Source organism: Lutra lutra, chromosome 2 (genome assembly GCF_902655055.1).
Source record: "Lutra lutra chromosome 2, mLutLut1.2, whole genome shotgun sequence".
Taxonomy (NCBI): Eukaryota; Metazoa; Chordata; class Mammalia; order Carnivora; family Mustelidae; genus Lutra; species Lutra lutra.
In genome coordinates, this window is record NC_062279.1 from 63229165 (window position 1) to 63240752 (window position 11588).

At 40.4% G+C, this 11588-nt stretch overlaps 1 protein-coding gene across 6 annotated transcripts in view; it reads right to left on the bottom strand.

Annotated features, from left to right (window-relative positions):
- The window catches only part of TTC29 (tetratricopeptide repeat domain 29), a 248836-nt gene extending 241600 nt beyond the window's left edge, over window positions 1–7236 (bottom strand). Inside the window, exons 1-4 of one of the 6 annotated variants that reach the window (XM_047717589.1) lie at window positions 7095–7236; window positions 6393–6440; window positions 3236–3284; window positions 1055–1152 (exon numbers count right to left, since the gene is read on the bottom strand). In XM_047717589.1, coding sequence (XP_047573545.1) covers window positions 1055–1146 — 92 coding nt within the window. In that variant the 5' untranslated portion in view covers window positions 1147–1152; window positions 3236–3284; window positions 6393–6440; window positions 7095–7236. The other 5 variants (XM_047717592.1, XM_047717588.1, XM_047717590.1 and 2 more) reach the window with 5 other exon arrangements.
- Window positions 7237–11588: the final 4352 nt, after the last annotated feature.

The following is an 11588-nucleotide window of genomic DNA, read 5'->3' on the forward strand; positions in this document are numbered from 1 at the left end:
ATAAAATGAATACAAGAAATAGTGTTTTTTAAAATCCATCTTATTTTAGAGATGTGAGATTGGGCTCCATCTTTGTTGGTTTTGAAAAGAAAATGGAATCTCAAGCATTATAAAAGGCAAGAAGAACAAGCTTTTTCAGATTTTGTAAATACTCCCCATTATTCAAAAGTAAAACTGAAAATAAGAATATATGTATATCCTAAATTATGCATGTATCAAAAAATTTGTTTTTCAAATTTTTTGAGAAGAAACTTTGATTTGCTGTTATAAGGGAACTTCCATGCTGTTTTAACTGCATGCATTTATTTTGGTTCAGGGACGTTGGTCTTTCCCAGAAATACTAAGAATAAAGTATGCTCCTTCTCAAAACAAAGTAGTTTCATAATACTTGATCATTTGCCTTGTCGGAAGGGAAAATTTGGCATATAAAGAAAATAATCAAATCTACATGTGCAAATTATTTATATCAATAAATAATATGCATCACTATGACTCAATAAAACCATAAATGGCAACTTCTAAATACTGCTATCCTCATTAATACTTCTATACTTTCCGTGCAGCAACTCTAGGAACTCAGTAGCTGGTTAGTGTAGCAGCAGTGTGATGAAGCATTTTTAGCCCAGGATCATTTCAGCACCTAAATCTGGCCTGCCACTTACCCTAGTAGTGATACTGTGTCTTCCTCCCTCCATAACAGAAATTGGCACTCAGGACCTTGCAGATTGGAAGCTGTACACCTTTCACTCCTAAAGCCTCTGCTTTCAATTCTCCGCTAATGTTTTTAAAAGGAAATATATCTCCAAAGTTTCCTAGGACCATGATATAATTAGAATAGGTAATAAAACAATCAAATGAGTGCTAGCTTACTAAATAAATTCTTAGTATTTGAATGAGCTTCATTGATCCTTTTGAAATAGCAAATTTGAATATTCTGAATATAACAACATACTCTTATCTTTGAACAATTTTGTTTTCTGAGATGTGCTATTGACATTTCTTACTGCAAGAAATTCGTTCTATAGAAAAAGAGATGAAAACCAGGGTTACATACCTTGGAATTGTTCTGGGGGAACATGGCAGCTTCTGCCTGGCTAAAGATGTAAGCTTTGGGCGTGTCATGGGCAACGGGGGCAGGGTGGTCATTTTAGACTACAAAAAAAATATATATATAGAAACAGTATTTTAAAGAATGAATCTTTCAAAGAATCTTTTAAGACATTATTAGAGATCCACAGTCTGTCATCTGAGCTGAGAATGCCTCTGTGTGTAGGTAGAGCTATAGCTCTATTATTCAGGAATGATACTCAGTAAGTGGATTCTTCAGGTTGTTTCTCATTATTTTCTTCTACCATCTGCCTTTTGGCCAATTTATTACTTGTCTGCATCTCTACCACCAAGTGGATAAGGAGAAAAATCTGATAAATGCATTGAATATTCAGACAATCAGGAGCTTTGGTATGAGTTTTGTTAAGGGACATGGTTGCAATTAAAGAGTGAAGATTTTTAGGACAGCTCTGGATTTCAAATGCTCATGCTTTGCTTTCCCGTTACAATCAATAATTGAAAATTGCTCATACTTTGCTGTTTTCTAAAAACTTTCTTACTCACAAATAAAGGCTTTTCCTTAGAAGTGACGGGTGCTAAGACTGATTCTCAACAAGCAGACAGCTGCCCCCAGAGACACAGAGCTACCACAGTGTAACAAATCACTTCAGAATACAGAGGTCCAGAAAAAATTGTTTAAAACAACAATCATTTCGTTATCTTTCACACTTTTTTGTGGGTCACGAATTTAGGACAGGGTGCAACGGGATGGCTTTTCTCTACACCATGATACTGAGCCTCTTCTGGGAAGACTCAGAAGCTTGGGGATAAATCAGTGGTGTTGGGGTGGGGGTCAGGAATCATCTGTAAGTGTCTTATTTGATATATCTGATAGTCAATACTATTAGCTGGGACCTTAACTGGGCTGTTTGCTAGAATATCACGCATAGCTACCCGTAGGGCTTGGGCTTCCTCACAGCATAGCAGCCTCAGATTTCTCAAGTGGCAGCTCAGTACTCCAAAGGCAAGGATGCCAAAGAAAAGCCAGGTGGAAACTATAGCCACTTGCAGAGTCCGGCCTTGGAAGTCATATAGCATCCCTTCTACTGTGATAAAAGATCTGTTCATAGTCAAGGCTAACGAACATCGATTCACCCACTGAGGGGAGAGCATCAACTCCACATGGTATGAAGAGAATGTGGGATGAGAGATACTGTTGTGGCCATCTTGAGGAAATGTAATGTGTCACAGAGAGGAAGGTAACTGAGCAATAATGAAGGTGGGTCTATAAAATCAAGTTATCTAGGGGTGCCTGGGTGGCTCAGGCAGTTAAGCATCTGCCTTTGGCCTCGGTCATGGTCCCAAAGTCCTGGGATCAAGCCCCACGTCGGGCTCCCTGCTCTGCGAGAAGTTTGCCTCTCCCTCTGCCTCTGCTCCTCCTCTCTGTTCCTTTTCTCTCTCTCTCTCTAATAAATAAATAAAATCTTTAAAAAATAAATCTTTAAATAGGAAGAGGTGTGGACGTGTCTGTGGACTTACAATGGAAAAACTATCACATGCTGCAAGGACTTTCAGATGCAAAAGAAAGCACACTTCTACGGTTAGAGAGGCATCCACAAGGCCAGAGCCTCTTGATTCCCCCACCATGTCCACCAGTTTTGGCCTCTATCCTTACCCTCACCAAGCAAGTGAAAGGTTTGTTTTAGGTTTTAAATCACTTACTTCCAATAATTACTACCTGCATGACTCAGGGTAAAGCACTATCAACCTGGGTCTTGAATATATTTAACAGATATTTTATTGAGCTATCACTTGGTTCCAGGTCCTGGTCTAGGTGCTGAAGAGATAGCAGTGACCAAAAAGATGAAAATCTCTGATCTCAGAAAATTTACATTATAGGGGTGGATGTGGAGGAAAGATAGATAACACACAAATATGCAAAATATATACAATGTCAGATGATGACAAGATCTACAGCAAAAAATTAAGCAGGGAACTAGAAATTATCCAAATGCTCACCAATAGCAAAGACATAAATAAGAGCAGGATGAGATAAAGTCAAAGAAGTTAAAGAGAAATTTGGGAGTGTTCCGATGGTGTAGGGTTTTGAAGATAACTAAAAACTTGATTATTACTCTGATGAAGTTAAGAATCCACTAGAGAATTTTGAGCATGGGAGTGACATTACCTGACTTGCACCTTGAAAGGTTCACTCTGGCTTCTCTTTTGAGCTTAGACTGTAGGGGAAGAAGGGCAGACAACAGAGAGGTCAGCTGGGAGGTTATGAAACCTGAGTGAGAGAGGACAGTTGCTTAGGTAGAGGTCAAGGTGGAGAGATGTGGTTAGACCTGAGGTAGAGCCAGCTGTGGACAGCCAAGGTACCATGTTCCTCTACCAAGCCATGAGGAAGCAGGGTGGAAGAACAATAAGACTCAATGGAAAACCTTTTGAAATCCAGTGTAGAAACAGGCAGTCTTGTGTTTACAAATAGAAGATTATTATGAAAATAATTTTTTTGCATAATTAAAGAGAAAATTTTAATGAGGATCAGTGTCATGGTTTACACACTATGGAATCCTAGTATTACCCAGATTATCAGGGCATGATATGATCCATGAAACAAGCCCACTTATTTTAATATAGTTATAGCTTACACACACCATGTGAACAGCAAATGTTAGTCCTCTCCTACGTGATAACTTCATAATATAGTGACTTCTTTTGTAATTAAAAAAATCTGTTTTTCTAATCAGATGTCATATTAACTAGTTGAGTTACCTGGAAACCACAACTTATTAAATAACAACTGTATGCAGAACATGTGGTAAGAAGTTATGGTCAAGATAAAGATAGATCTCAAGTACAGGCTTGAAAGGATAACAAAGTCTCCCCCAAACCTCCCATGAGCCTACTTCAGAGAAGCTATGAAGAGTCTATGTTCCAGAGTCTTCTATGTCATAGGTTAAATCTGGGCCATCTCAATTCTTAACCCTCACCTGTCTATCCCTAAAAGGATTTCGAAATGGATTTTTAAACAGATGGAAGAAAACAAGGACTGTGTTTGGTTCAGTTGGGGCATTTCATCATCTATAAATTAAGACTGTTCTGAGAGTTCCACTTTGCTTGTGAGGGCATTGTGGCAGGGGTGATTTTTACATAATTACAAGGACCCTTGAAAGTTACCAAGGAGCTTCAAAATGAGGACACAGTACCTGTAATTTCTCCAAGTACTAGAAAGACCCAGCTGCTTGTCTGCTTATAGACAGAAAGAAAGACCAAACTCTAGAGCTGAATCCAGCCAACAAGGTGTATAAAAGCCCCTCCCCCAAAGTTGGGCTACCAATATGTTATGTAAAATTTATCCTTTTTGATGATTAATTGGGTTAGACAACTTTTGCTAGAAAATATAAGCATCTAATGAAACCAAATGCAAATGTTATACATGGAGAGGAACATGTCTTCTTTGTCACACATATGAACTGTGATTTTTTTTCAATATCTGAGTCGTTTCCTACCATTAAAGTTTCAGCTGCCAGTTCCTTCATTTTGCTCTCCTCTGATCTGAGAACATGAGCAGCAGGAGCACCTTTACTCTTAAATTTAGTTTAATGTAAGTATTGCAAGCCCTGCTGGCAAGCCTCAAGGCACGAACTCTGAATGGGGGGTGGTCAGAGTTGAATGATAAAGTGGAAAAAAAAGTTATTAACTGAGTGTTGGAATAAATAGCACCCAACCAATCTATGTTGGAAAGTTTAAGCTCTGAGTTAGGGTAGAAGTTGAGCAGGCTCCTTCCCTGCTTTCAACCCCACATCCTACCTTGCTTATGCCTGTTGGAAAAAGGGATTTTGTCTTCCACAATCGCTACGTGGCCACATAAAGGTATTTTGTTTTACACGATAGGTAACGTGTAAGCTGAATGTTATGGCACATAATATTTGAAATGCATCAAATATTTAAAGGCTCTTGCAACAATTTTTTTTTAATCTAAGTAATCACCATCTCTTTTTATAAGTTCAGTCTTACGCTGAATTTTCTTAAAGTAGGAAGTTGGCGTGTTCTAGCATACAGAAGCAATCAAGAGGAAATAGGTGAGAAAAAAAATGCAAGCATGCTTAGGGGCCTGTCATTTTAGACTTCAATTATACCTATAGAGTAAAGAAAGCCTTTTGCTCTTCATTAATATGAGTTGTATCACTTCCCTGGTGTTAGCCAGGCACTGTTCCCAGGTCCTAGGTGAGCTTCCACTTGGGAAATGGGATTAATGCTTTGGGGTGACTGTCGTAGGCCTGAAGAAGAAATGGAACACATCCTCTACAACGGCGCTATGTCAGGGTTCTCCCGGCTCAAGACCACAGAGGAAATCACACAAGATGGGAGCTACTGAAGGAAAACAAGAAGGGTTCAGAGCCAGGAGAACGGGAGGCACCTCTCTGGCTGGCACCAAAACCAGCTTTTCCCCAGGAGCTGAGGGGGAAGCAGTCTGTGAAGAGGACCCAGAGGCAGCACCCCCAGTACCAGCAAGTGGGCGGTACTACATGTGGCACCAAGAATGCTGAGCTGAAGATCAAAGGGCTGCCTGAAGCCATTTCACTGTTGGTATTCAGAAGAGATTTGGTGGATTCTTTGATCTGCTGGTTGGCTCTTGTATCATGGTTTGGCCCCCACATGCAAAGACAAATGAGAATGGAGAAATACAGGATGAAAGGTTTAAGAATGCTGGGTCAGGCTGTATGTGTCCCATGGTGAGAGTTTAAATTTCTGGCCCCCAAGTAAAATTCTTCAAAGAGTAATCCTCCCACCCACTATCCTCAGAGATGCCCTCATCATGAAACACAGAGGAAGGGGTAGGGCTTGCACTGTATAGACAGAGGCTATTTGGGGAGTGACTATGTCCAAGGCTGACTACTCTCTCTAGAATTCAATCACTGTGGAATACGAGAAAGCCAATAAACCACAGGAGATATATTTATTATTTGTCATCAAGAGAGCTCAAAATAAATGATTTTACTATCACCAACGAAATCACTTATAAGAAGTAGAACTGCTCACATTACCACCATCAGCTCTTTTACTATGAAAGATTAAAGAAAACTACAGAAGAAATATCAATAATTATAATCCTGAAAGCCTAAAAGAATCACATAAAGAAGTTTAAAGAGTCGCTAAATGTTTATCCCTTGAATCATAATTTTTAGACGCTTTTAGCACACAGTGGTAGGTAATTAGGTGGGTAAGTAAAATAAATAGAAATCATACATTTTCTACTAACTGATATATATTGATGGTTAAATCAAAATATAAAGCAGGGAAAGTGTTGAAAGCAGGGCGTGGTTCAGTTCACTTACTTTTAGAGATTACTGCTGAAGGTCTCTCCAAGGCTTATGGACTTCAGCCTGAAAATCAGGAACAATAATAGTAGCAAAGGAGAGAAGAAAAAAGTTAAAAATTAGCTAATAGAATAACTTCTCTTCCTGTCCCAAACTGTGAAATAAGATTCCTTCATACAAATAATATCAAGTACCTCCTATGTGTTTAAATATACTTTTTTTTTTTTTAAGTTCAAAGTGCAATCGCTACAGGAGAAACTAATCACTAATTCAGTGAGATGCCAGTACAACCGAATTAGGTATATGTATTGGTATATTCCAATACAAATGAGACCTTAGGGATAACCATCTGATCTCATGTCTCTTATGAGACATGAAGTTAACTTTACGGAAACCCAGGGCATCTCAGTTCTCTGTCTGCGCCTACCTAACCCTAGACAGGACTAGTAACTTACTCCTCCGCCTGTTTATTTTCCCACCGCCCTCGGAGGGTCACGTGAACTGGGAAGCCGGAAAAGCGCCCATCCCGGGTCCTACTTCTATTCACTTCTTGAGATAAATGGCGAGGGCCTCTGCTCTCGAAGCTAGAGCCGGAGTCCACGAACTTGGGGAGGAAGGTCTGCCGGGGTCACAGAAGGCACGGGACTGCCGGGAGAACTGCCCGCCTCTCCCAGGAGCTGTGAAAGTCCTGCCCCGAGCTTCGCCCCGGCCGTCACGAACCTCTGTGGCCTGGCCCGTGGAACAATTCTGGTTTTCCGTTCCGCCGAAGTGTGTCCCCCACCCGCGGCAGTGTCGGGCGCCGGTGCTGCCCCCTCCTCCCGCAGGCGTGCGGGGACCAGGCGCCAAGAGAGGGGACGCGGGAGCGTCGTCCGGGTTACTGAGGGGGCGGGGCAGGCCAGGGGGCGTGGTTAGGCTAAACCGGGGCTCGGGATTGGGACAGCTCCAGCCTCGGGCGCGGGGGCGGAGCCTAGCCGGATGGAGCCACCTGAGGGCTGAGCCCGGCCTCCAGACCTAGCAGGCTTTTTTTCAAACGGGGCAGCGTTCAGAAGTTAGACCGCTTTCAGAAGTTAGTTCAGCTGACCCAAAGGTCTCCAGCTTGTCATCCTGAATCATTTCCTTCACGGCGCCTCATTCTTAGTATTTGGCTACATTTCCCTGTTGTCCACGGGGCTGATGGAAAAGCGCTCAGCTTGGCTTTGTTACCCCGGGGGCTTGATGCCACCTTATGCAGCTAAGGAAAGTCATTCATTTCCTCCTTCCCCGGCCTCTGTTGCAGTCAGACCCATCTTTTCCCTGCCCTCCATAGATACTTTTCCCAATTCTGTCTCCATAAGGATAACCCAATTTTGAGTTGTGGTGAGCTAAAAACTCAAGATCTCTTTCATAGACTCTTCCTGCATTACTTTCTTACTATTACTTTTAAAATTCTTACCCGAAACTCGGTTTTTATGTTTACATTGACTAAATGTCAGCCTATTAATCTCAACCCATCATTCCGTCCCATCTTTCACATGGAACTGGAAGGAAGTGAGCTTTCTTGCCCATTCCCTCATATATGTATAGAGGGCAAGAGAGGGAGGACTGTTGCTTATTACTTCTCCAAATACAGATGTGCTGGAAAGTGAGGCTTTTATTCAGTGCCTACTGTCACACACCATAAGAAAGTGACCCGGCAATATTGCTCACACAAATCATTCTATTAGCCACAAACTGATTCTGTTTGGAGTACAAACATAACCACAACCCCAATTATCATTCCAACATCTAATTTGCTGCACCAACATATGAAATTTTTCCCACCAAGGAAGGTTACATCATCCGTGCAACAGATCACTATGACGACCCATAACTAGGCTCCACATGACCCCCCACAGCAGTAAGGCCTGTTCTAGTTCATGAATTCAGCTCCCAGTTTTCAAACATCACCTTAACACAGCTGCACTGTGACCTCTGTGAATTCTGTTACTGCTCTTGCTGCCTCGCATGTTTAGAGGTTTGTGAATTCCATGCACCTTCGTTCTCACATGAGGCTCTCCCTAATTTGGCTTTCTGGGTGGCTTTTTCTTGCCTCTTTGCATTATTCCTTCTGCCTGCTGCTTTTTCATTGGCAGTTCTTTGACTAATTCTCTTTCTCCTTCTGCTTGGTATAATATTTCCTAGAGCTAGGGAATTCAGTTAGAGAACTTTGTTTGCAAGTGACAGAAAACCTCAAATTGGCTTCAGTGAAAAAGCAATGTGATTATTTCCTACAACCAGAGGATGCCAGCTTCAGCTGCAACTTTGTATACTCAGGGCCTTCTGAAAATGTTCAGAACTCTAGAGCACCCTACCTTTCATCACACAGAATTAATGTCTCCCCCTCTCTACTCCTTCCTCTTAGATCAATTTTATGAAATGGGTATCACTTTGCATGGTTCTTGGTTTATAGGAGCTAATCTCTCCTGAAAGACTGTGAGCTTTTTGAAAGCAGAGATTGTTTTATTTTTCTCTGAATTCCCTGGAATTGTATAGGGATTAGTATATAGCGTATGATCAAAAATGTTTATCGAATTAACGGAATGAATGACAGGATGGCTAGAGGCTCCTCGAGCTGTTTCTTCCATATGTAATTCTTTTCACTGCTTCCTCTCCCACCCCCACTAGAGTTGGTGAGGTGGGAGAGGATACAGTTATAGCTTGAATGCTAATACTAACTTAATAAGATCTAGAGTGCTCCCTTCTGATCTTTGCTCTGGAGAAAAGGTTTTCAGAATACCTCAGCACACAAAGAAGCAAATGACAATCCTTTAGGGGAAACCAGTACATCTTAACTACTCTCCCCACAATTTTTCCCAAAGTGTTTCTGATATCTCAATCATCACTTCAATCATCCCAATTATTACAATCTTCCACGATGAAAATTACTCTGAATCATGCTTTACTGAACACATCCCCAAGGAATAACCAAAGAAATGATATATGAGGTAAAGTTTTTGAATTCTTTCATGTCTGCAAATGTACTTATTTTGCCCGTGGTCATTTGGCAACATTGGGCATTCTAGGTTAACTATTATTTCCTCAGTTTAGAAGGTATTGATTTTTTTCCCCTAGTATCCAGTGTTAATCATGAGAAGTCTAGTGCCAGTTTTCATTCTTTTGATGAGATCTTGTGATAAGATCTGTGTCTGCAGTGACGACCCCAGATGTCTGTAACCTAAAATGATAAAGTTTATCTCCTGATTACAACTCGTAACCATCCCCAGTCAGCCTTGGGTTTTCTCCATACTATCTTCAACAGCAGAACCCATGCTGAGAGGATTATTACCCTCTTGCCCAAAGCTCTGCTGGTTTGTGACAGAGAGAAGAAGAGCGTAAATTTCATATTAGCTTTTAAAGGCTCCATCCAAAATTATATCCATCATTTCCTCTCCTGTGTCATTGGTCACAAGTCACATGGCCATGCTCAATTTTAAGGGAACAGATAACTTTGATCTTACCATGAAAGAAGAACCAGATCTCTGTGAATGATCGTAATGATTATCCCACACCTGTTTTTTTCTTCAACTCAGGCATTTTTTGGATTTTTTAAAATTCTTTCTGTCCTCACAATTTCAGGGGGCTCTCTAAGAGATACTGTCAGCTGAGTATTCACATTCTTCCTCCAATTTAGATAACTGTTTCTATTTTTAAAAAATTATTTCATTTTCTCTTTTTCTATGATTCTTGCTTATTAAATGTAGACTTAAATCTGTCTTTTTTATACCTTTTTTCCCCACTTTCATTCTCTTTGCTTTTTTGTTCTAAAATTTGGACATTTTGATGGTATTATTTTTTCAGTATTTTATTGATTTTCTTGTGGGTGCAAGAAGTCATATTTTTTAGCCTTTGCTAGCTTTTTAAAGTTTATTCTTTTGTGGATGTATTAGGCTTTTATGGATGTACAATTATTTCTAAATATACAAATTAGTTTTGTCCTGTTTTCTCTAAATTATTTTTTTCTCTAGAAAATTATTTTTTTCTATTAATGTTGATGTTTCTCTTTTATGTAGCTTTATGTTCTTTATTGCTATATTAGTTAGCATTATATAATTAGCTGCCAGGGACAGAAAAAAATTACAGAATTAGAATGGCACTCCATTGATTCTCAGTTCTTTTTGTCTTGCCGCTCCACTATATATGGTTACCACTCCTAAGGTCACTCATTATCCACAACGGCCCTTTCCAAGCTTATATCTGTATTTTATCTGAAGGAAGGATGCATAGGGGAATGATGGCATGCTCTCTCCAAAAAGATGAACATATCCCTTCTTGCTACACATACCAATGGCAAGGACTTCATCACAATGCTACCTTTAGCTTAGAGGGCAATTGAAAATATGATCTTTACTCTGAGTAGCTTTATGATTTGCTTAAAGTCAAGATCCTACAACTATGGAAAATAAGAAAGGGTGGAAAATAAGGGACCATCAGCATCAATCCTAAAGACGTCATTTCATCTCTAAGAAAGAAAGACTGGATCTCTTGAGTGAGTTTCCTCTATTGTTATCTAAATGGAACTGTTCTCCAAGTTTCCTCCTTGGGTAAGAATTTCCAAAGCTCTGGATAAGATGGGCAAGTCCTGTTTCCTTGAGTTTCTTTTAGGGTGACAGAATAGGGAGCCAGCTATCCAGCTGTGCCCTCTATGCCAGAAGAAGCCAGGCCTGAGGTACCAACCTGTGCACTGGAGAGTAAACTATCTGTTGAATGTTCATTCAAAGTCTTTAAGAAAGAGTTATGGTTTAAAGTATTCCTTCCTGCACCTGCTCCCTGCCTAGAGGTGAGGACATTAAATAGGCGGTTGAGTGGTTAAATTTATCATGTTCAGACTTTATTTTTTTCCCCTTATTTTCAGCCAACGTCCTCATTTCCTTGCTCCTTTTTAACCCTGTGGATGGCGAGCAATGAATGACTCCAGGGTTTCTATTGGAAGACTGTCCTCAGCTGCTCCAGTACTGTGGCTTGCTCTCCCTGTTTCATCCTTCACTCCCCTCCCTTCCACAGTGTATCGTGAGACCATTCTTTTTAACTCTCTCATTCACTGACATCTACTACCTTATTTTCATCAGGTATGAGTATGTTTGTTTGTGGTACTTGTACATTTTTATTTCACTGGGATCTCGGGGAGGAAAGGGCTCAGTTTGTCAGCTTCTGAAACTTTCTCAGGAATGGAATGTTAAAGTAAGTAAGACAGAGGAA